Source organism: Mesoplodon bidens (genome assembly GCF_964165515.1).
Source record: "Mesoplodon bidens genome assembly, chromosome: 18".
Classification (NCBI taxonomy): Eukaryota; Metazoa; Chordata; class Mammalia; order Artiodactyla; family Ziphiidae; genus Mesoplodon; species Mesoplodon bidens.
The window spans coordinates 43,080,807-43,106,409 of record NC_138175.1 but is presented as its reverse complement, the minus strand read 5'-3'; the positions used below and the strand labels follow the sequence as shown (position 1 = coordinate 43,106,409).

Below are 25,603 nucleotides of genomic sequence, written 5' to 3'. Positions count from 1 at the left end.
AAGTTAGCCTAGGTACCCAACTAACACAATTGGCTATATAGTACTTACCATACTAGGTTTATAATACTTTTCACACAATATGTAAAAAACAAGCACAAAAAATAAAACATTTTTAATCTTATGATATAGTAAGATTACAGTACAGTAGCACAGTACAACAGCTGGCATACAGGGGTTGGCATGGAGTGAATAGGCAAGAAGAGTTACTGACTGGAGGAGGGAGAGGAGGTGGTAGATGGTAGAGCTGAAGGGTCGTCAGCAATAAGATATGGAGGGCAAGCTGCAGTTTCACTCACGCCTGATGTTGATGGCGCACGTTTGCGTCTTTGAAAGTTCGCAACTTGAAGGTTCGTGTGTAGGGGACTTACTGTATAATACACCATATTAACAAAACTAAGAGTAAAACCTGTGATCATCTCAATAGATGCAGAAAATTTTGACAAAAATTCAACATATTGTCATGATAAAATCTCTCAACAAACCAGGTGTAGAAGGACCATACTGCAACATAGTAATAGGCCATATATGACAAGCTTACATCTAAAGCTGAAACCTTCAGGGGCAACACAAGGATGTCCACTCTTACCAGTTTTATTCAACAGAGTACTAGAAGACCAAGCCAGAGCAATTAGGCAAGAAAGATATAAAAAGCATCCAAATTGGAAAGGAAGAAGTAAAATTGCCTCTATTTGCTGATGACAATGAAATTATATATAGAAAACCCTAAAGGCTCCACCAAAAAACTGTTAGAACTAATAAATGAATTCAGTAAATTTGCAGGATACACAATATGCAAAAATCAGTTGTGTTTCTCTACACTAACAAAAAACTATTGGAAAGAGAAATTAAGAAAAACAATCCCATTTATAGTAGCATCAAAAAGAATAAAACACTTAGGAATAACTTTACTAAGGAGGTGAAACATGTACACTTGATCTTAGCCAAAAGGCCGAGAAGCAATAAGGAGGTGAAACATCTCTACACCAAAAACTATAAAACATTGATGAAAGAAATCAAAGATGATGCAAATAAGTGCAAAGATATTCTGTGCTCATGGATTGAAAGAATATTGTTACAACGTCCATGCAACCCAAAGTGACCTGCAGAGTCAGTATGATTGCTATCAAAATTCCAGTGGCATTTTTCACAGAAACAGATAAAACAATCCTAAAATTTATATGGAGCCACAAAAGACCTCAAATATTTAAAGTAGACTCGAGGAAGAAAGACAAAGCTGGAGATATCACACCTCCTGATTTCAAGCTATATTACAAAGAAATAGTAATCAAAACGGCATACTGTTGGCATGAAAACAGACACATAGATCAATGGAACAGAATTGAGAGCCCAGATATAAACCCATGTGTATACGGTCAACAAAGGAGCCAAGAATATACTATGGGGAAAGGATAGTCTATAGTAAATGATGCTGGGAAAACTGAATATCCACTTGCAAAAGGATGAAACTGGACCCCTGTTGTACACCATAAACAAAAAACTCAAAATGAATTAAGAACTTGAATGTAAGACCTGAATTATAAAACTCCTTGGTCTTGGCATTGATTTTTTGGATTTTTTAAAAAACTTATTTGTTTATATAACTATTTATTTTTGGCTGCTTTGGGTCTTCATTGCTGCGTGCGGGCTTTCTCTAGTTGCGGTGAGTGGGGGCTACTCTTTGCTGTGGTGCGCCGGCTTCTCATTTTGGTGGCTTCTCTTATTGCAGAGCACAGGCTCTAGGTGCATGGGCTTCAGTAGTTGTGGCACAAGGGCTTCAGTAGTTGTGGCTCACGGGCACTAGAAGCGCAGGCTCAGTAGTTGTGGCACACGGGCTTAGTTGCTCCGTGGCATGTGGGATCTTCCTGGACCAGGGCTCGAACCCGTGTCCCCTGCATTGGCAGGCGGATTCTTTTTTTTTTTTTTTTTCTTTTTGCGGTATGCGGGCCTCTCACTGTTGTGGCCTCTCCCGTTGCGGAGCACAGGCTCCGGACGTGCAGGCCCAGAGGCCATGGCTCACGGGCCCAGCCGCTCCGCGGCATATGGGATCCTCCCAGACCGGGGCACGAACCCGTATCCCCTGCATCGGCAGGCGGACTCTCAACCACTGCGCCACCAGGGAGGCCCGGCAGGCGGATTCTTAACCACTGCACTACAGGGAAGCCCTGATTTTTTGGATTTGATACCAGAAGCAAAGACAACAAAAGCAAAAATAAAACAAATGGACTACATCAAACTACAAAAGCTTTTGCAAAGGGAACTATCAACAAAATGAAAAGGCAACCTATGGAATGGGAGAAAATATTTGCAAACCACATGTCCAGTAAAGGGTTAATATACAAACTATACAAGGAACTCATACAACTCAATAGCACAAAAACAAATAACCCAATTTGAAAATGGGCAATGGATCTGAATAGACATTTTTCCAAAGAAGACATACAGATGGCCAATAGGTATATGAAAAGGTGCTCAACGTCACTAATCATCAGGAAAATGCAACTTATAACCACAATGAGATATCACCTCATACCTGTTAGCGTGTCCTTTTTTAAAAAAGATAGAAATTCTGGTGAGGGTGTGGAGAAAAGGGAACCCTTGTACACTATTGGTGAGAATGTAAGTTGGTGCAGCCACTATAAAAAACAGTATGGAGGTTCCTCAAGTAATTAAAAATGGAACTACCATACCATTCAGCAATCCCACTTCTGGGTATATATCTAAAGGAAATGAAATCACTATCTTGAAGAGATATCTATACTCTCATGTTCATTGCAGCATTATTTATGATAACCAAGGTGTGAAAACCACCTGTGTGTCTGTCAGGATGAATGGATAAAGAAAATGTGGTGCATGTCACATGTTTTATATATATATATATATATATATATATATATATGTATGTATATATACACACACACATATACATATATATACATATATATAAAAACATATGACATACAGTGGAATATTATTCAGCCTTAAAGAACAAGGCAGTTCTGTCACTTGCAACATGGGTGAGCATGGAGGGTATTATTCTAAGTGAAATAAGCCAGATAAAGGACAGTACTGCTTGGTGTCACTTAGATGTGGAATCTTATAAAAAGAAGTCAAACTCATAGAAATACAGAGTAGACTGGTGACTGCCATGGGCTGGGGGGAGGTGGGAGAAATAGGGAGAGGCAAGTTAAAGGGTACAAACTTTCAGGTATAAGATGAATGAGATCTGAGGATCCACTGTATAACATGGTGACTATAGTTGATGATACTGTACTGTATAATTGAAACTTGCTGAGAGAGTAGAACTTGTGTTCTCTCCCCACAAAATGGTAAATATGTGGCATGATGGGTGTGTAATAACTTGGAGGTGGAGATCCTTTCACAATGTATGTGTATATAAAGAGAGAAGACAGACTACGTTTTACTTTAGAAGCAGGATTGCAGAAGTCAATTCGACAGACTCTCACTGAGCAAACCACTATGCTATTTTTGAGGTTCTGAGCAAACCTCAAAAATTGTGAGGAACAACAAGAGGACCCAGCAGCTCAAGTCTGTGCCCTGGAGGCTCATGTGTGTGAGGGTTGTGTGGGGCTGGAGGCGCGGTGGGGGTGTCAGGACGCCCAGCTCACTGGCTCCTGCTGGGATTGGGGTGGGGGAAGCCAGGTGTGCACGGTGTTGTCACGTGGCTCCTGGGAGTTCAGGGCAGCTTTATGGGCTGCTTTCTTTCTTTTTGAAGTAGGACTTAGGTTTAAATTTTTTTAATATCAGCTTTGAGATGTAATTCACATACCGTCCAGTTCACCCATTTAAAGTATACAATTCATTGATTTTTAGTGTATTCACAGAACTGTGCAACCGTCACCGCAATCAACTTTAGAACATTTTCATCACAACAAGAAAACTCACAACAAGAAATCTCACACCTGTTAGCGGTCACGCCCCCTTTTTTCCCACCACTCACATTGGCCCTGGCAACCACTACTTTCTGTCTGTGGATTTGCCTATTATGAATGTTTTATATAACTGGACTCATACAACAGGTGGTCTTTTGTGGCTGACTTCTTTCACTTAACATAATGTTAACTTTTTTTTTTTTTTTAACAAAAATATTAAAGTTCTTGGGGTCCTATGATCCAAAACAGGCTTCCTAGGCCAGGGCCTTCTGCAGGGCTGTGGGCAAGCCAGTTCTCTTTCAGAAGGTTGTAGGCAGGCAGACCCAGTGACTGGCTGCTGCCCTCACCCGCCCCCCCGCAAAATGTGCACCATTCTACCCTTTGCGGCCACCATTCTCCATGACAGTCTCCCCTGATGCCTCCAGCCAGAGGTGATCTCTCTCCAACCATTGCAGGCTTCTGTTTGTTCCACTCTCAAAGCACTTTTTGCCCTGTGCTATGTGAGAAGACCCATCTCTGTGTGGAACCATACAATCCTTGTCAACAGTGACATGTGCTGTAACATTCATAATGGCTTAGTGAGCTTTCAGTGTTTGCTGAATGAATCATGAGATGGTAAACGCATTAGAAAACTTTTGTTGAATAAGGAATTATGCCATCAGGGCCATTGCTTCTGGCCCTGATGGAATTACTGCTACCAGCTTTGGCCTCTCACTGTAAACAACTAGAAAACAAGGCAGAATAAATAATACAACTCTCTACAGACATCAGACAGCAGGCAGCACTGTCATCATGGGGAAAAGGAGGATAAATAGATGAGCCTTATGATCACGTTGCTTTCTGCTTGGAGGCACTCTCGGATAACAGTGCAGGGTGGAGCAATGCAAGCAGAGTACAGCAGTCTGAATTGAAGAGACAGATTAGATTTGGGGAAGCAGAGGAAACTAGGATTTGTGGGGCAGGAACACCAGAGAGGAGGGAGCCATGGCAAGAGCTACATAAATCCACATGGGGTTCCTTGCAGTCCTTTGTTGAACACTAATCTGCACATGTATAGGATGAAACTCCGTAGGCCAGGCAGAAGACAAGTTCAGTGAGCTGTGAGCTAAAAATAATTAGCACCTGGAGACCTTTGGGTTCTGACCAGCCAGAGTGGGGAGACCTTGGTGAACACTGCAGCGTTGAGTTAAGAGCCCAGAAGGGCCATGCCTTAGCAGAATGGCTAAACCAGCCTTTCAGTAAAGACCCACCCTAGCCAGGGGAAAAAGATGAGCCTCAAAAGCATCGTCTTTTGTGCATAACTTAAGAGCCTACAAAAGAAAAAGAAAAAAACAAAACACTTTAAAAGAAGACAACAAAATCTAGACACTCAACAGCATAACGCTGAAAAAGTTTTATTGGCATCCAATAAAAAATTATTAGATATGTTCCACATTTTAAAATACTGAAAAGTTTTGACAACTAAATGCAACATGTAATCCTGGATTGGATTCTTGACCAGAAAAGGACATCAGTGGGAAAATAGGTAAAATTTCAGTATAGTCTATAGATTAGAATACAGTATTGCATCAGTTTTGATTTCCTGATTTTTATGATGGTACTGTGGTCAAACAGATGAATGCTTTTGCTTTTAGGAAATATACATTGAAGTATTTAGAGGAAAAGGAGCCTTATGTCTATAAATTACTCTCAAACACTTGAGATAATTATATATATATATATATATAAATATCTACACAAATATATCAACTTATATATATATATACACACACACACACACACAAGATTCCTAGATAGCTGATGCGCAGTCTAGGTTAAGGATAGCTAAGACTTGAAATTTCAGAGGAAGTGTAATTTAATTTGTCTTCACCATGTGTTTTGTTTCTAGAGTTTAAATATTGAAGGCCTCCCATCAAAGGGCCCTATACCGCCCTGGCTGGTAAGTGAAAGTTATTTAATTTCAGGCCCATATTTTCTGGGCTATAATTGAATAGCTGTTACAAACCATTCCAAATGAAGTATATTTTCTTTCCTTTTTAAAGATGTGCTGATTGTGTTTAGATGTAAGAAAGATATTAACCTTCTTTATGCCATTATGTTCAGGTGGATACAAAGTACCTGTCCCCCTTGTTGCTGGCCTATGAAGACAGAATGAAAGAGAAGGACGAGCTCAATGCCAGCCTTCAGGTAGGTGGGCAAAAGTCTCAGAAGGACAAGGTTTGTGAAAAAGTAGACCGATTCAAACTTGGAAGCAACATTTTGAAGATAGGTATAGCCAACATCTAGCAGGTACTCAAGTGTTTGTTAAAAGAAGGAAAGGAGGAAGGAGGGAGTGTAGCAGGGTGGGGACGGGGAGAAGGGAGAGGGAAGGCAGGAGAGAGGGACAGGTGGAGCAGGGGGGCGGGTTGGGATTGATGGGAGAAATATTGGAGGGACGGGGTGGCGCAGCATTGGAAGCCGTGGCTTCCCAGACAGGCAGCCCCACGTGGGATGGGATCTTGGGGTGCAGAGAAGGCAGCAGTGGGAGGTGCTACTTTCCTGGTCCTGTGCAGCTGCAAACAGCACTGGTAAAAGGGACATTTGGGCAGACAAGGAAGGTAGAAGACCGGGGATGTTTTAGGCAGACTTAGATGCTTCTTAATTCTATGAAGAGCTGACCCCCAGGAAGTCTAATTACTGAGCTGTTGGTAGTGGTGGGGAAGTGAGGTTTTTGTTTGTTTCTGCCGTGTTCACTCTTTTTCATGGGAATGGCTCTTGGAGCAGAATTCATTCTAATGATACAGGAAACCAAGGCTGTGCAGGTGTTATAGATACGTCCCATGCCTTTCCGTGCTGCGAACCTCTATGTTCCTTATTTAAGTGACCAAAGAGATCCCTGGAATTGGAGGGATCCAGGGAGAAAAGAGTTGGTATTTCTAGGATCCCTGATTGGAAGGGTCTGTTAAGAGTCACCCAGCCTGTTCTTGTTCTGCTGTCCCACGTACATGGCCCATGTAATGCAGTTGTGAACCTTTTCTCCTAGGCTTTCTGTTGGACACTTAATTTTTTAAGAGGGTGAATTGATCTTGTATAATTGGTTAAGTATCAATCCAAATAATAAAAATACTTATTTAGTGCTCCTTCTAAAATAGGGTTCGGGAAACATTTACTTAGTATCAATTTTAGGCTTTGGGGGCCATGGAGTCTCTATTTGCAGCTACTCAGCTCTGCTACTGTAGCATGAAAGTGGCTGCAGAGCAGGTATGAACGAATAGGTGTGGCTATGTTCCAATAAAACTTTATTGACAATACAGGCAGCTGGCCTGTGGGCTGTAGTTTGCCCCACCCATGTTCTGAAAAAGGGCCAGTGGACTGCTAGCAATTGGGGAGTGCGTTTGGGCAGCAAGGTGAGAGAGAGAGAAGTTGCTTGGCATTGTTGCTTCTTATAAGTATAAATGTCTGCTAGCTGGGAGAAGAATATTTAGAAGCATCCCAGAATAAATATTAGCACCTAAGATTCTCACCAAAAGACAGCACACGATACTGAAGCTGGCCAAGGGCTAGCTGAGAAAAGTCATGACGGAGGCCACCCAGCGTGAGTGCCACAAACACAGACTGTTAGCAGTTGAAAACAGACCAAGCAACAGTCCTCATGTGGGGGCCAATGAGTGATGAAGCTGGACTGACAGATGGCTTTAAGTAAGGGAGGCTTTCTCGTGATTGTAACGGGGCAAAATTATGAGACTCCAACCCCTGCACCAAGCCCTTCCCCACCAAAATGGGCTTCAGTTAGGATGAAAAATTCTTATTTTTATCTAAAAAGCCCCAGTTTATCCTCCAAAGTCTTTAAACAAAGAAAAAACTATGGCATTTATAGGCATCTCTGCCTTTTTTATTCCCCTTTTTATCTTTTCAAATATTTGGCAGTTACAGAAAAATGTTATCAAGTTAGGAACCGAATATTTAAAACCTGAGGTGCTTTTGTCCCTTGTTCTCTGCATGGTAGCCATCTCTTGTGTTTTCTCGCTAGACCGTGAGCCCCTCGAGGGCAGGCACTTGGTGCTGGTACCAAGTTTAAGGCTGCCCCGGTACTATGAGACTTTGCTTGAAAGCTACTAACATTTTTTTTTTTTTTTTTTTTTTTTGTGGTACGCGGGCCTCTCACTGTTGTGGCCTCTCCCGTTGCGGAGCACAGGCTCCGGACGCGCAGGCCCAGCGGCCATGGCCCACAGGCCCAGCCGCTCCGCGGCATATGGGATCCCCCCAGACCGGGGCACGAACCCGTATCCCCTGCATCGGCAGGCGGACTCTCAACCACTGCGCCACCAGGGAGGCCCGAAAGCTACTAACATTTGATTTTAGCCACAGTGACAGCCTTAGAACTAAGAAATACAGAGATGAATGTATGTGTGTGTTAGAGTTTACATACATTTTGTTTCAGGAGGAAATGAGAACGTTTAAGATGAGAGTCCAAGAAGTGGTGAAAGAAAATGAAGAACTGCACCAAGAGCTGAATAAGAATGGTCTTGTCTCCAGTGAGGAATGGCAAGTGGTGTTGTGTTTCTGGTATTTTGCTAATTAAAAAAAAGAAAAGATCATAGGAATAAACTTTATTCAATTGTCAAATATATATGTATTTTAACTAAAACATTTTAATGGAGAGTTTCTAAGAAACTAATCAGGTGTAGTGAAAACTAGTAAATTATTCTAAACTTGTATTTTAAAGACTACTTTAAAAGTTCTAAATAGGTTTATATATATATAAATATATATTTGCTGTCTCCATTTTTATCTTCTGAGGTTGTATTTTTCTAGGGCACTTTTCCCATCCCAAACCTGTTGAGTCACATCCTTTCTTAGACCCCTCTGATGGCTCCCAGGGCTTTAGCACAGACGGTCCAGGATGAGGCCCTGCACTCCCAGCTCCCACTGGCCCTGCCCCTTCCACTCCCAGACAGCTGCGTGCTGCCCCACTTCCAGCCTATTGCTGATGCTCTTCCCTCCCCCTGGAACACCGCTTTCTGCCCTCCTGTACCTCCGTTAGGGCCCTGCTCAAACGGTGCTAGTCAGTAGCTCTCCCTGAAGGCAGAGTGAATTGTTCCTTTGTCTCCGTTTCTGACTTGGCCCTAAACACACGCCCTGTCCTGTACCTGCCATGCTGTGCCTACCTATGTGTCTTCACACCTGTCTCCCTCTTCTCCTTTGGGAGCATCTCAAGGGCAGGGCCATGTCCTGTTCATCTAGCACGGCAGCAACAGATGCCTGCCTGTTCAGTGCATTTGAGAAAGTAAATGTCTTCAAAAGTCTAAAGGCAATACCCAAGCAGGACCAAGAAAGCAAAAGCTATTCAGGTATATCTTTTTTGCCTTGGGTAGGTATGTTATAGTTAATATTTTTTTAATGTCTTAACATCACTGAAAAAAATTAAATATTTTCCATATGTGATATATAGAAATTTGGAATTGAGTCAACAGCATTCTTACCATTAGGTGGGTTCTCCCTGATTTTATGGCCACAGATGTGTCCGTTGGGACTGGTTGGGCAGCTGCTGGATCCTGTCGTACTGTGGCTTCCCCTGTTGAACTTTGATTTTCTTCTGTCAGGGTTCCTAGTGTGTCTCCCCTCAAACCCTCCTTGAATAGTGCCCTAGAAAGCAGGTCAGTTGGGCTGCTTCCAGGCTCCCTCTCCCAAACCCTCAGATTCTTTCTCTAACCTTGTGTATAGCTGTAAGTCAAACCTGTTTACTTCTCATTACGGTAAAAACAAATAAATAAATAAAATAAAGGAAAGAAAGGTAGACCCCACTTTGAAATCCACATGCCCACTGTCTTCCCCAGTCCTGTTTATAAGACTTCGAAATTTGCATCCTGCTCTAGCCTGGTGGCCTGTGGCACAGGGTTGGGCTGCAGAAAGCTGTCAGTTCTGCACAGGGCCTGTTGAGGCCCTGCGGCCGGCCTCCCCCCTACTCTGAATTCACTGTCCTCCAGCTGGGGCAGGACCGGGGCCTCACACCCTGTAGGCAGATCTCCTGCCGCCCCGAAGCCCGTCCCAGGCGTGCCCTCGCCTGCCCCACCTAGGCTGCTGCTCCCGGTGCCTGCGCAGGCGTGAGGTGCACTGCGTCCCGGCCCCATCCTCAGGCATGCTGACTTCACACATCAGCAGAGTCTTTCTCCTTAGTTTCAGATAATTTCTCGCTGAACTTCTAGGCTGCAGCTAAACTCTACATTTCTTTCCCTAACTGCCTCTGACCAGCTGGGTAACCTCATGCTTAATGGGCCTCAGTTTCTTTACCTATAAAATGGGAAGGAGCATTAAACTAAATTTGAGGTTTTGACCTTTTTTTTTAGGAATGGGAGATCCCTTTCATTTAAAAAAAAAAAAAAAAGAAAAGGAGGAAGAGAGGGAGGGAGGAAGTCTGATAAGAAAGTCCAGAGTGGAGCTGCTCTGTTTGAGGCAGGCATGAGGAGGCTGGAGCGGCCCCACCTAGGGGAGCTCCGCTCCGGTACAGCGTGGGGCCTCTCCTCCACACCACAGACTGGGCAGCTGGTAGGGACGCCTCCAGGTGCCCAGGAGCTAGTGCGCAGCCTCTGTTGAGGGAGGTAATCGCTAGAGCTGGACTCCTTTCATCTTTTCTCCCTCCTTCCTCCACCTCACTTTTTTTTTTTTTTTTTTTTGCGGTACGCAGGCCTCTCACTGCTGTGGCCTCTCCCGTTGCGGAGCACAGGCTCCAGACGCGCAGGCTCAGCGGCCATGGCTCATGGGCCTAGCTGCTCCGTGGCATGTGGGATCTTCCCGGACCGGGGCATGAACCCACGTCCCCTGCATCGGCAGGCGGACTCTCAACCACTGTGCCACCAGGGAAGCCCCTCCACCTCACTTTTTTAAGCCTAAAATGGAAAATTGAGATAATTTACTGGTTTACCATGTACCTCGGGTGGTAAACATTTAACTAGATGATTTCTAAGATCCCTTTAGCTCATTCTCACTGGATTTTGCGATCATGAGGTTGAGCTGAGCTGGGATTTACTTTGCACCAACTGTCAGGATAGGGTTCGCGCAGGTGAAATTCAACCTGGGGGGTCTTAGTACAGTTTAAGAACTCGTACAAGGGCTTTTAACAAAGTCATTGTCTTTTGGCAAATATGCTACCGAGTACAAGTGAACATATTGTGCTTAAAATGGGAACTTTCTAAATTCTTTAAAAATATTTCATACTGGCTCCAAAATCCCCCCTGGGTGGGGGGATTAGAGGTTTATATAGATGAAACAAGACTGGCCATTTGATAATTGTTCAAGCGGGGCGTTTTGTACATGGGAGTTTCTATTCTATTCTTTCTACTTTTGTATATGTTTGAAATCTTACATTTTAACAAGTTACTAAAGCAGTTTGTAATTCAAACTTCATTTCTGTCCTTTCCCTCAATTTAATGGAGATGACAAGACTTGCTGTGTTAATAACATGTTTAGCCTTAAAACATGTCACTACCTACAACCCATTTGATGCTTTCTTTTAGACTCAGGAGTGTCTCTGTAATCATTCTGCACCTGAATGTCAGTATTTAATTTTGTAAATCAATTTGTAGGCGTCAGCTTCAGACTCAAGCAGAACTGGTTTTAGAGGAAAACAGGTTGTTGATAGAGCAGTTGGAGATTCAGCAAAGAAAAGCCAAGGACACGCACCAGGAGCGTCTCCAGGAAGGTGAGCGGTCCTTCCCGCGAGGGGTGGTGATGCTGTGACGTCGCCACTGTGTCATTTTACACTGGCACCCCCCCACCCCCACTTGAAGACACTGGAAATCATGTTTTTTAGAACATGTTCTTCTTTCCTGAGGGGCAGCTGTTTATGTTATAGCATATCCAGCCGTCACCCGTGATGCACTGACTGCTTTCTCTTAGACTCCACGGTGTCGAGTTACTCTCTTTTGTAAATCAGTTGTGGATGACAGCTTTAGAGTGAGCAGAACTGAGTCTGGGGGAAAACAGTGTGCCACGTAACGGGGAAAAATCGTGTGAGATGAATATTTGAAAGAACACGAGGACACGTTCCCCAAACTTTGTTGAATGAGTAAATAAGTAGGAATCACTGACTCTCTAAACACTTTCTCTGTGCTCTCCCCCCTTCCTTCAGCGCTGCAGGCGCTGCCGCAGCTTAAATCTCCGTCAGATCCTTTCTGTGAGCACCTGCTCTCCCCACATGTCCCCCCCCCCACCGCCGTGCCGCCCCATCCCAGGAGCCTCACAGCGTATGACAGTGGACTTTGAAGTGGCCAGACTGAGTCATTTATTCCACTACGATTAAAACCAAAACTTATGAGCACAAAAGAGAGTGGTATTTTTTTTCCTTTGGCTTTACTGATTTTTCTTTTCTGGTGAAGAACAATGTAGGACAGGAGGCCAAGATACAAGCTGTCTTCTGTGAGCCAGCGTGAGTCCTTTCTGTTTCCCCTTCTGCACCCCTGTTATTCAGCAGCTCCCCTTTCCACACCATGGAAGAGTCCGCTACCAGCCCCTGCTGTAGCTGAAGCTGCGGGGCTGGCGCTTGGCTTGTGTCTGCCGGCCAGGCCGGGTCCACAGTGAGAGCAGCTCTCAATCCAGTAGGAGTTTCCTCCCCATAGACTGAGCAGGCACAGGAGTAGCTGCCTTTGTCCTGGCACTGCTTGGGGTGGAGGGGAGAGAAAGCCTCAAAGATCAGAGACAACAGGGAAATTAATTTCATATTTACTGAGCTTACTCTCAAACACAGCAGATCTAAACAGGTAGGATGATTATTTTGGCCTGTGTGATTCAGTCAGCTGCCCATGTTATTTTCCCATTTCCCAGAAACAGCTATTCATTTCGATCAACTAAATGTTTTCACAGAACAGAAGGATTTAGAGTTCTATGCTGTAATACTTCTGAGTGCTAGCTTCAGCAGATGCCCAGGAAGTGTCTTAATATTACATACTTCCATGTCACTTAGGATGAAAATATTTATGATTTACTTTAGATGTAGGACACTAAACATAAAAAGTTAATGAAGAAAGGGAAGAAAAACAAATTCTGCCCTTAGTTGGGCCATACTTGATATCCTTAAAATCTTGAAAATCTTGCAGTTTTATGGACGACATCATGATGTACGCTTGTACATCTGTATGTGACTTAAGGCTTCAGTCTTTAGAAAGTTCCTTGAAGACTGGAATCATATATTGTTAAACATTATATATTTAACAATAATATCAGTATATTGATCCCCAGTAAGAAAGTGTATATTTAGTGACTACTTAATATAGGGACAGTAATTGCTACGTACAAAGGCTTTGGTATTAATTTCTAAATCGCCAGCACATTTTTTTTTAAAGATCATCTTTTATAAGCTCTCACTAGTATTAGTAATCAGTAATCATGCTTTATTAGCTCTTCTGTACCAAGTCTTTATCCATCTCTTTTGCGTTTCAGTTTCTAAACTGACTAAACAGCTAATACTTCTGGAGACTAAGACACAGAGCCAAGAAAAGGAGCTAACTAAAAGTAAGGAGCAATTGGAAACTTTACGGACGGAATGCCAGGAACTAAAAAAACAGCTGGACAGCAAAGTTGCAATAGAACTTCACACTTCAATTGTAAATGAATTAAAAAGGTAAGGACTCAATGTCTTTTCAAGCGTTTATGTGTCACCATGCATATTGTTATAGGCAGGTAGAGAGAGGGTGCTCCCTCTTTTTCTGAGTCATTTAGCTACACCAGCACAGGTGTCCAAGACTAAGAATGGTAAATATTTTATTAAAGTAGAACAAGGCCGTCCTTGAGGGCTGTGGTCTACAGTTTGTGTGTATGTATATGATTTTTTCCCCTACTGTTCCAGCCTCTCTTGTTTTTAGATCCAAAGACAATTTAAAATAGTAGAACTGGAAATCTAGATCTCCAGTAATGGGGAACTGGTGAAATGAAAGGATAGAACCATAAAATGAAATACAGTGCAGCCATTAAACATGATGTCACAGAAGAATATTTTTGACATTGGAAAATAGCCACATATATTTGTAAGTGAAGAGATTAGGTTACAAAACAGTATGTACAGAATGATTGCAATTTTATTTAAAAAGAAAAAAGGAGTGTGTGTGTGTGTGTGTGTGTGTGTGTGTGTGTGTGTGTGTGTGTATTAAGCTGACCAACCATCCCAGTTTGCCTGGGACTGAGGGGTTTCCCAGGATGCAGGACTTCTCGTGTTAACGAAGATGACTGGGACGAGTTCATCACTCTTGTGTGTGTATGTCTGTCTGTGTCTGTCTAATTACATATATGTATATAAAATTACTTATATACCATACGTACATAGAGAAAGGATTGGAAGAATGGAAAAATAGTAATAGAAATTATCTTTGGCAGGTGAAATTATGGGTGTATCAGCAGTCAGTGTTCTCCAAAGAAACAGCCAATAGGATATGTATAGGATATGTGTATATATATTTGGAGAGAGCAAGAGAGATTTATTTTAAGGAGCGGCTCATGCAGTGGTGAGGGCTGGCAAATCCAGGCTCCATAGGGCAGCCCAGCTGGCTGGGGACTCAGGCTGGAACCTGAGACTATGATATAGTGTTGAGGCAGAATTCTTTCTTCTTTGGGAAACCTCAGTTTTTGCTCATAAGGTCTTCAACTAATGGGATGAGGCCTGCCCATGTTATCAAGGATAATCTCCCTTAAAGTTAACTGACTGAGATGTTAGTCACGTCTACAAAATACCTTCACAGAAACATCTAACGAGTGTTTGACCAAACAACTGGGCACCATAGACTAGCCAAGTTGATGCATAAACTTAACTATCATAATGAGTAATGTAATGTAAATTTTCTTTGTGTTTTCTCTACTTTCCAAGTGTTCTGTTATGAATGCATGTTACTTCTGTAATAGAGAAGAAATAATTTTTTAAGTGGTGGGGCTTTCAGCTCAAGGTGGTTGATGCAGGGGGAATAAATGAGTTAGTGCATACAAAGTGCTTAGCTTGGTGTATCAGTAAATGCTGATGATAACAAGTACAGGAACCCAGTGTTTTGACTCTACTATTGCATGCTGTCTGGGCCAGATCTGTACTTTACTTTTCTGTTCCAGTAGAGGAAGGAAATTGTTTTGAAGTCATAGTCATCTTTATGATTTTATTTTCCTCAAATACCCACTCCTGTGGCTCATTTTTTTTTAATGGATGCGTCATAACCACATATCCTAATAGCCCCCTAGAGGTGAGTATAAAAGGTATAAAAAATTTCTGAAGGAAGCCACTAATTGCCAGTGGGAGTGAAAGCAATGGGAGATGTGGTCATTGAAGAAACAAACACGTCACCAAATCTCTTTTAAGTGGAAACTGGGTCAGGAGTGTAGTGGCTCAGAAGGCACTGGACTGGGAGGTGTTTCCTGCTAGTCTCGGCCTGTCAGTAGCGATGCTGTCGGATAGAAATGCCTGAAGCCCTCACCTGGGCCATCCTACTTGTGGCGAGCTACCCCCTCCCACCCCAGCCCCGCCCAAGTGTTGTTTTGGCTGGGCCGACCCTTACAGTTCTTATTCTGACTGTAAGATGCACCCCAGCAGCACCATCAGGAAATGCTGAAGAAACAAGTTTCATTCCTCACAGGTCCTGGAAGGTTCACGGTACACCTGGGGCCACACAACAAGGTCGAGGGTAGTGCGAGGGACAGCGCAGACCTGAGATTCTGCCCTTTTTGGGGTCAAGGGTGAAGTGAAGCGGTCAGTTACCTAGGTCACCCAGAGCTTTCTAAAAGGGGAACCTTATGGGTAAGACGGCCTGGCTCTTTGTCTAGTTGTGTGGCCGGCGATATGTTTATTCGAGAAGAATGTCTTTGAAATGGAAGCCTCAGCAATCAAAAGCTTAATGTCATGCACTTACACCACAGTCAGAAAATCCGATTGTCAGGTTCTTACGCTACAGGAGGGAAAGCCTTTGTGTCAGCTTTTTGCTGAGAGGCTTTGGGCTCCGGAGTTGACAGGTGGGGTAAGGAATAGAGGAATGAGGAGGGTGGAGGTGGGGGAGTGTTGAGCCTGTTGGCGCTCTTGGAAGGGGCGGTGTTTGCTTGGAGAGGAAATCTGTCACGTGGGAAGAGGGGCATGGATCCATCAGAGACGGAATATGTGAGTTCAGGGAAGTGTGTAGAGGTGGTACCAAGACCTGGTAGAAAAATAGGCAAAATAAGGAGAAGGAAACCCAGAGTGTTTTGGTCTGGGCAACTACACACAGGGGCCAAGGACATCTTGGAGCCAAGGACACCTTGGAGTTAGGCTAAAGGTGGCAGAAGGGCCTCTGGGGCTTCAGTGCACTTGCCCTCTGGTTGCCTCAGTGAGGGGGAGCCCTTCCCATGCTGCTGTCCTGATAGAGATAACGCCACATAAAGAGGAATTATTAACTAGCAGCAGAGCGGCTGTTGAACTAGCTCCTACAATGGGGGTGAGTCTGAGTTAGCAAAGGGTTGTACCTCAGGCAAAGGTGAGGTCATGAAGAAAAGATTTTATTTATGTAGAAAAAGGTTGGGTTGAATCTGTGCTCAGTGAGCTTCTAGGTATGGTGCATATGTGTTGTTCTCCTATCCTGTTGAAGGCAGTTCAGATAATAAACCCAGAGTGGCTTATGCATTTTGTCTTGCTTGTTCTACTTATTGACAACCATGCCTGGAAGGAGCTGTGATGCAGGAAACGGCAGAAGCTTATTTTCTTAGTGAACTGTCCAGTTGGCTTAGACTTAGACTGGTGGTTACAACTTGAAGCTTAGATTGTTCTTTGCTTTTACTATTGCCTAGAAAGCTCGAGCTTACTCGGCTTGGGTGATGGGAGAGAAACCGGGTGTCAACCTACGTCACTAAAGAAATTTAGCAAACTCTTTTGGGGAGAGCTAAGGGTTTGCGGTGACTAGTGGTATCTGCAAAAGGCAAGCCTTCCTTATCCTGGTTTTGGGGGGTCCTGTAGCCTAAAGTGAAGCCAACTATTCCCATAACTCACCTACACAGACGGAGTCCTGGTCATCAGTCAGCGATGTGTCTGCTCAGGGAGGCACCAGGACAGAACAGTCCCCTACTACAGTGCACACCAAATACCCAGTCTTCATCCTAAAGTAAGAACAGACGGCTAGATGTGACCGACAGCAAGGAGCATTGGGTGTAGGGGGCAAATTGCAATGGAGGGAGACCTAGATGAGCAGAGAAACTCACTTCAAAGGAAACTGAGATTACACAGAGAACTGAGGAGAGTTTTTTGGCCGCGCCAGGCGGCTTGCAAGATCTCAGCTCCCCAACCAGGGATTGAACCCAGGCCCTTGGCAGTGAAAGCCCGGAATCCTAACCCACTAGGCCATCCGGGACCTCCCAAGGAGAGTTTAAAAGAATAAAATGCCATGGCAAAAGAAGTGTAATCACTAAATAAGAAAAATTAAAAACGATTACCAGAATTTTCAAAAAACATCAGTTGAAGGGCTGAAAGATAAATTTGTGGATTCACCTAGAACATCAGGAAACAAACAGTTGGGAATGGAGAGAAAAGATAACAGATGGAAGACCCATGCAAGAGGTCCAGCCTCAGATCATCAGGAATCACAGAGAGATTAAAGAAAATTATCAGACAAAGACTATACAACCACTGGTGGCTGTGTGCTTAAAGAAAGAAAAGCTCCAAATTGTCTTCAGGGAACTATAAAACGTGACAATAGTGGGTTTGAAAAGGAAGAAATAGAATTTTTAGAACTGAAAAATACAAACTCAGTGGATGGGCTTAACTACAGATTAGACACAGCTGAATTGTGAAATAGTGAACTGAAATAGGTCAGAAGCAAAACTAGTTCGGGATGACATAGAGTGTTCAAAGGTTGAGGTACCACTAGATTGGAGACAAGAATCAGCATAGGGATATATTTAAATCAAAAGGAGTGGTTAGAGATAGGATAGCTGAGAATCTTCCCCAACCGAAGATGACAATACATGGTTTGTGCTAGCCCAACCGGGACAGTTTCCTTCAGAGGAGTTCAGCGGCAGCAGGCTCTTCACAGGGGTGCTGTGGTCCCTTAAATGTTAGCTTCAGAGTGCTGGATACAAGCAAACCCTGGATGAACTAGAATTTTATTACCAGAAAAAATCCCTTTCAGAAGTGAAGTCAAATAAGGGTATTTTCCAACCCAAACTGAGTGTCACCACCAGCAGACCTGCATTAAAGGCAATTCTAAAGGAGGATATAGAAGGCCTAAGTCTGGAGGAGGAAAGTAACTCAAGGTGGGACATCTGAGAAGCAACATGGAACTAAAAGACAGCGGTAAATTTGTGGATAAATATAAATGAACATTGATTCTATAAACCAATAATGATAATATCTTTGGGGACTTAAAAATACATAGAATTAAAATGTACAACAAAAATAGCATATAATTAGTGAGGGTGGTAAATGGAATTTGTGTTCTAAAGTCTGTATCATTCAGAAGAGGATAAAGGTGTTGATTATAGTTTGAAAATATGCATGATGAAATTTCTGGGAACAGAATGTGTTTAACTTCTAAACTAGTATAGGGAAAGAAAGAATGATTTTTTTTAAAGTAATCCAAATGATGTCAAGAAAAGGTAGAACAAGTGGGAAAACAGAAAACACAAAATAAAACGTTAGGTTTAAAAGCAAATATATCGGTAGTAGGGAAAGTGAAATAGAGAAGCTCATCGCTCACAGGTCCTGGAGGAGGTGCACAGCACTCCTCACGGGGCCACGTTGGGAGGTCAAGGCAGGTGCAGGCAGAGAGAAGCCGCAGGACCTGGGGCACATGCCTTTATTAGGGTCCGTGGGTGGAGTGCTTTGGGCTTCCTGGGCTAAGGCCAATTGGTCAGTTCAAACCAGAAAAGAGCAGGGTTTTGGTAAGGTTCAAGGGGGAGAGGGGGTTCTTACCTAAAGGGCGCATGAGGGGAGGGCCCTGCGAGGTGAGGAAGGAGGGTCGTTGGGGGAGTCATATCAGGAACTTACACTGACTTGTGACTCTGCTGGCTGTTACAGGGCCTGCGCTGCAGAGTGGGGCTAGTGTCAGTTCAAGACCCCTGCAGGCCTCTTGGCCACACAAAATGGATGCCAAGACAGCAGTATCACGGAGTAGTTTACCAAAACTCTCAACAGCAACTCTGTGTTGTCGTTAAGATATACATCTCAAACGTAAGGACACAGAAATTTCAAAAGTAAAAGGACAGAAAGAGTTATGAACCAAAAGAAAGGTGGTAAATTATATTAACATCTGACAAGATAAATGTTAAGGTAAAGACGCCACATAACAAAGAGGATCAATTCATAGAGATAAAAGGCTCAATCCATCAAATAGTTGCACCTAAAAATAAGTTCATGCCAATACATTTGGAAATTTAGATGAAATAGTCACATTCGTTGAAAAATATAACTTGTCAAAACTGACTTATAAAGACAAAGAATACCTGAATATTCCTTTAGTCATTAAAGAAATTGAATCCAAAGATCTTCCCTTGAAGAAAACTACCGGCCTAGATACCTTCACAAAAGAGCTCTAAAAGTAGTCAAGCAGGGGCTTCCCTGGTGGCGCAGTGGTTGAGAGTCTGCCTGCCGATGCAGGGGATACGGGTTTGTGCCCTGGTCCGGGAGGATCCCACATGCCGCGGAGCGGCTAGGCCCGTGAGCCATAGCTGCCCAGCCTGCACGTCCGGAGCCTGTGCTCCGCAATGGGAGAGGCCACAACAGTGAGAGGCCTGCGTACCACAAAAAAAAAAAAAAAAAAAAATTCAAGGAGGAAATAATTCTAGTCTCACCTGAACACTTCTTAAAGAACAGAAAAAGAGTTAATGCTCTCTAATTCATTTTATGAGGTAAATATAACCTTGATACCAAAACCCAACAATGATGGTATAAGAAAGGAAAATTACATTTCATTTTCACTCATGAATCTAGATGTAAAAACTCTAAAAACAGTATTAGTAATAGATGTGAACTTCTTTAATGGTTCTGCTGAAAAATAAAACTACAGTAAATGTCACTCTCAGTGGTGGAATGTTGCAAGCTTTCCTATTGAGACTGGAAACAGTACAGAGATGCCCTCTGATACCATTTCTAAACAGCATAAACAACATTGGTTACTAAATGGTAACTAGTGCACATGGCAAGAAAAAGAAAAGTTATAAAGTTTGCGAAGAAAGAAATAATAGTGTCATTATTTATAGATGATAGAATTCCATATGTAGAAAACAGATCTACAAATAAATCATTAGAACTAATAATAAACTTTTGCACTACAGTAATCAGAACAGCATGTTTTTGGCACAAAAATAGAAATGTGGATCGATGGAACAGAATAGAGAGCCCAGAAATAAACCCACACACCTATGGTCAATTAATCTTTGACAAAGGAAGCAAGAATATACAATGGGAAAAAGACAGTCTCTTCAGCAAGTGGTGTTGGGAAAGTTGGACAGCCACATGTAAATCAGTCAAGTTAGAACACACCCTCTCACCATACACAAAAATAAACTCAAAATGGCTTGAGGACTTAAACATAAGACGTGACACCATAAAACTCCTAGAAGAGAACATAGGCAAAACATTCTCTGACGTAAATCATACCAAGGTTTTCCATGGTCAGTCTCCCAAGGCAATAGAACTAAAAACGAAAGTAAACAAATGGGACCTAATCAAACTTACAAGCTTTAGCTCAGCAAAGGAAACCATAAACAAAATGAAAAGACAACCTACAGAATGGGAGAAAATATTTGCGAACGATGCAACCATCAAGGGCTTAATTTCCCAAATATACAAACAGCTCATACAACTCAGTAACAACAACAACAAAAAAAGCCAATTGAAAAATGGGCAGAAGACCTAAAGAGACATTTCTCCAAAGAAGACATACAAATGGCTAATATCCACATGAAAATATGCTCAACATCTCTAATTATTAAAGAAATGCAAATCAGAACTACAGTGAGGTACCACCTCATGCTGGTCAGAATGGCCATCATTAAAAACTCTACAAATAACAAATGCTGGAGAGGGTGTCGAGAAAAGAGAACCTTCCTACAGTGTAGGTGGGGATGTAAGTTAGTGCAGCCACTGTGGAAAACAGTATGGAGGTTCCTCAGAAAATTAGAAATAGAATTACCATATGATCTAGCAGTCCCACTCCTGGGCATATATCCAGACAAAACTAGAATTCAAAAAGATATATGCACCCCTAAGTTTATAGCAGCACTATTCACAATAGCCAAGACATGGAAACAACCTAAATGTCCATCAACAGATGAATGGATAAGGAAGATGTAGTACATATATACAGTGGCATACTACTCAGCCATAAAAATAATAACAAAATAATGCCATTTGCAGCAACATGGATGCAACTAGAAATTATCATGCTAAGTAAGTCAGAAAGACAAGTACTATATGATATCACTTATATGTAGAATCTAAAATACGGCACAAATGAACCTAGCTTATCTGTGAAACACAAACAGAAAGAATCACGGACATAGAGAATAGACTGGTGGTTGCCAAGGGGGAGGGGGGTGGGAGAGGGATGGATTGGAAGTTTGGGGTTAGCAGATGCAAACTGGTTTATATAGAATGGATAAACAACAAGGTCCTACTGCATAGCGCAGGGAACTATGTTCAATCCTGTGATAAACCATAATGGAAAAGAATATGAAAAAGAATGTATATACGTATAACTGAGTCACTTTGCTGTACAGCAGTAATTAACACAACATTGTAAATCAACTATGCTTCAATAAAAAAAGAAATAATAATGAATTGTTGCAATGTTGGTAGAAACAAAGTCAATTTATAAAAATCGATTGTATTTCTTTGTAGGAATAAATATGTAGAAAATGAGATTTTGAAAAAGACCCCCCCCCAAAAAAAAAAGGAAAGAAAGGAGGAAGGAAAGAACTATCTACAAAGCGTCACAAATAGAAAGGAATAGAAAGATTCACAGTACTTTTATTGGAAAAATCATTAAACTTTATTGATAATTTCACTGGGTAAAGATTCCAAGTTGATGGGTTTTTGGTTTTGGAGTTTTTTCCCATTCAGTTCAAAGGTGTTCTCTGTAGCCTTCTGTCTTGCATTGTGTCTAATGAAAATCTGCAGTTGTTATTATCTTTGTTCCTCTGAACAGTGATATGTCTTTTCTCTTCGGCTTCTTCTAATAATTTTCCTTTGTTGCTGGTTTTTAGCATTTACTTAGGATGTACCTTGGTGTGGTTTCTTTATGTTTATTCAGCTTTAGGTTGATTGAGCTTCTTGGGCTGTGGATATATATTTTTCATCAGATTTGGAAATAATTTAGCTGTTATTTCTTCAATATTCTTTTCTATTTTCCCCTCTCTCATCTCTCCTCCTGGGACCACTTGATACTGTCCCATGGGCCTCTGATGCTCCGTCCATTTCTTTTTTCTGCTCTTGTTTCGCTCTGTGCTTCAAATGGGTAGTTTATATTGCTTGTCTTCAAGTTCACTAACCTTTTCTTCTGTAGTATCTAATCTTTTTATTCTCATCCAACGTATTGTTTACCTCTTCCATTTGTTTTTTTCCATCAGTAGAAGATCTATTTGAGTCTTTTTTGTATTTTTCATTTCTCTCCTCACCATGCTGTTATTCTCTATGCCATCATCTCTCTGACTTCTGGATCCATTCTGTTGATTTTTTTTTTCCCTCTTGATCATGGACCCTATTTTATTGCTTATTCCCATGCTTGATTGGATATTGACTATTGTAGATTTTGTGTTGCTGGATGCTAGATTTAGTGCACTGCTTTGAATAGTGTTACATTTTGTTCTAGTGCACACTTACGTTACTAGGCAGTAGTTGGATTCTTTCAAAGCTTGCTTTTGTTAGGGTAGGCCCAAAGCAGCCTTTCGTCAGGGCTAGTTTAACCCTACTACAAAGGCAGTAATACCCTTCTGAGGTTTATCGCCAATCTCCCTTATATTATAAGGCCTTTCTACTCTGGCTGGTGGGCTCATGCACTATTCCCAGTTCTTGGTGAATGTCAGGAATTATTCTGCCTCCTTGTTTCTCGTGGTTCTTTCCTCGGCCTCCGGTAGTTTCCTCTCATACGTGTGCAGAGCAGTAGTCAGCCAAAGACTGGTGGTGACCCCGCCTAAAGGTCTCCAGAGAGCTTCCTCTCTCCCTGGAACTCCCTCCTCTCTGCCCACAATTTCTAGCTGCCTTGGCCTCTCTGATCTCTGATCTCTGATCTCTAATCTCTGACTCCTCAACTCAGCAAGTCCACTGGGTTTGGTTTGGGTTTTCCCTTCCTGTACTGCAGCCAGGCAGTAAGCTGGAGCAGTCGTAGTACTCACCTTGTTATTTCCCTCTCAGGGATCACAGTCCTGTACTGCTTATTGTCCAAAGTCTGAAAACTGTTGTTCCTTATGTTTTGCCTGGTTTTCTAGCTGAATAAATCTGGTCTCTGTAACTCTGTCTTGGCTGGAAGCAGAAAGAAATCTTTGGATTTTCAGTCTTCTTCTTTAACCCTTTATCATAAATCCAGGTCAGTGTGTCCAGTAAAATAATAGTTAAATTATTTTTCAGTGAAATAAGTGAATTCTGGTTTTTATATATTCTTGAGTTACAGTTGATAAATTAATCTTAAAATCATAAATTGTTATGTGTTCCTGCTGCGCATGACAAGTATGCAGCTCCTACCACATGCTTCTCTCTCTGCAAACTTGACAACACCCAAGCTGCTGTTCAGCAGAATGCATTCACTCACCTCAGACTGCCCAGATGTCACAGCAATGTTAAAATACTATAAAAGTTTTGGAGCCATTTTCTCAATTTCTGTGCTTATCTTATGGATGAGTAACAGACAGCTGGAGACCGCCCATCTGATCCATCTGAGGACCACACTTTGAGTCGCACTGCCCTAGAGAATCCTGCAAGTGTGTGTGCAGAATATAGCCCAAGTGACTGTCAACAGGAAAACGAATGTATAGCGTTTGGTGTACTGATACAATGAAATATTCTATAGCCACACAAAAAGACAGGTGAGGGCTTCCCTGGTGGTGCAGTGGTTGAGAGTCCACCTGCCGATGCGGGGGACACGGGTTCGTGCCCCTGTCGGGGAAGATCCCACATGCCGCGGAGCGCCTGGGCCCGTGAGCCATGGCTGCTGAGCCTGCGCATCCGGAGCCTGTGCTCTGAAACGGGAGAGGCCACAACAGTGAGAGGCCCGTGTACCGCAAAAAAAAAAAAAAAAAAAAAAAAAAAAGACGGGTGAGTCGTATAGGCATAACGACACTAAAGCACATATAGTCCCTTTGTGCACCTATTATGGGTCTTGGTTCCCTTTATATCTGGTTCCAATACTGGCAAACAGAACTAAGCTGTAGTGATGCATAGATAGGCGATGACACTATAGAAATGATTAAGGAGGGACTCTATGACTTGGGGGGTGGGAGGGAACACATGGGAGTGTCTGGGGTACCAGAAGTGTTCTGTTTCTTGACCTGTGTGGTAATTATGTGGGTGTTCCCTATAATTGTTTGTTAAAATATGCATTTACCGTTTGTATAGTTTTCTATATTACATTTCACAATTTAAAAATTTAAGTCATGGTTTTTCACCAGAAGAACTAAAATCAGAAATGATCAGTAGAAGTTTCTTCTGGGGAGTGAGACTCTAGGGATAGAATAGGAAACATTTTATTTAAAAAAAATTTTTTTAATCAACTATTTCTCCCACCAAATATTAAGTGTTAACTTTGTGTATGTGTGTGCAAATTGTTTCCCCCTTTTTTTGTTTGTTTTAAGAACTATATTGTTAGAAATACAGCTGAAGCCCCTTTTAACCACCATCCTTAGCCCCATTGTTTTCCCTGGCTTTCCAAAAGCAATCAGTGTCATAAACTTGGAATTATATTTCCGGTCTATTTTTTATTTCTACATGTATCCATGAATGACATAGTATTTTTTTGGTGTGTTTTATGTGTTCATAAGTGAATTCATACTTTTAGTATCTTCACTTTTTACACTCAATTTTCAAACATCTTTTTATGTTGAGATAGATACATAGAGTTTATTCTTTTTTTTTTTTCCTTTGGCTGCGTTGGTTCCTCATTGCTGTACGCGGGCTTTCTCTAGTTGCAGGGAGCAGGGGCTACTCTTAGCTGCGGTGCGCGGGCTTCTCATTACAGTGGCTTCTCTTGTTGCAGAGCACTAGCTCTAGGTGCATGGACTTCAGTAGTTGTGGCACACAGGCTCTGTAGTTGTGGCTCGCCGGCTCAGTTGCTCCACTGCATGTGGGATCTTCCTGGACCAGGGCTCGAACCCATGTCCCCTGCAATGGCAGGTGGATTCTTAACCACTGCACCACCAGGGAAGTCTGAGAGTTTATTCTTTTTAACTGCATGGTGGTATTCCATCATATGAAATACTGCATTTTACTTAGCCTATTAATGGAAGTTTAATTGTTTCTAAGTTTGTTCCTTTAAGCAATGCCCCAGTAAACTTTCTTGTACAGTTTATTGGTTTCCCTAAATACATACCTAGAGGTGGCATTGTTTGGCCATAGTGTAAATTCATTTTCTAGATTTTGACATATTGTTCTCTGAGGCGGCTGTGCACGCCCACCAGCACTTTCCCAGCATTTCCTATTGTCTTTGATTTCTTTTCATTGTGAACTTTTTGACTGATTTGGTGAACTGATTGATTTTGGTGTCAGGTAAGTGGCAAAAATACTTTTAAATAAAATTCTAAACTCAAAACAAAATACAGCA

General features: G+C 42.3%; 1 protein-coding gene across 4 annotated transcripts in view; it reads left to right on the top strand.

Moving 5' to 3' along the window:
• Positions 1 to 25,603, top strand: part of CEP89 (centrosomal protein 89) — a 76,161-nt gene that overhangs the window by 34,685 nt on the left and 15,873 nt on the right. For 2 of the 4 annotated variants that reach the window (XM_081215524.1, XM_081215522.1), the window contains 5 exons: positions 5,779 to 5,829; positions 5,994 to 6,077; positions 8,311 to 8,421; positions 11,460 to 11,568; positions 13,305 to 13,485. In XM_081215524.1, coding sequence (XP_081071650.1) covers positions 5,779 to 5,829; positions 5,994 to 6,077; positions 8,311 to 8,421; positions 11,460 to 11,568; positions 13,305 to 13,485 — 536 coding nt within the window. Of the gene's footprint in view, positions 1 to 5,778; positions 5,830 to 5,993; positions 6,078 to 8,310; positions 8,422 to 11,452; positions 11,569 to 13,304; positions 13,486 to 25,603 lie in introns of all 4 variants that reach the window. The other 2 variants (XM_081215521.1, XM_081215523.1) reach the window with 1 other exon arrangement.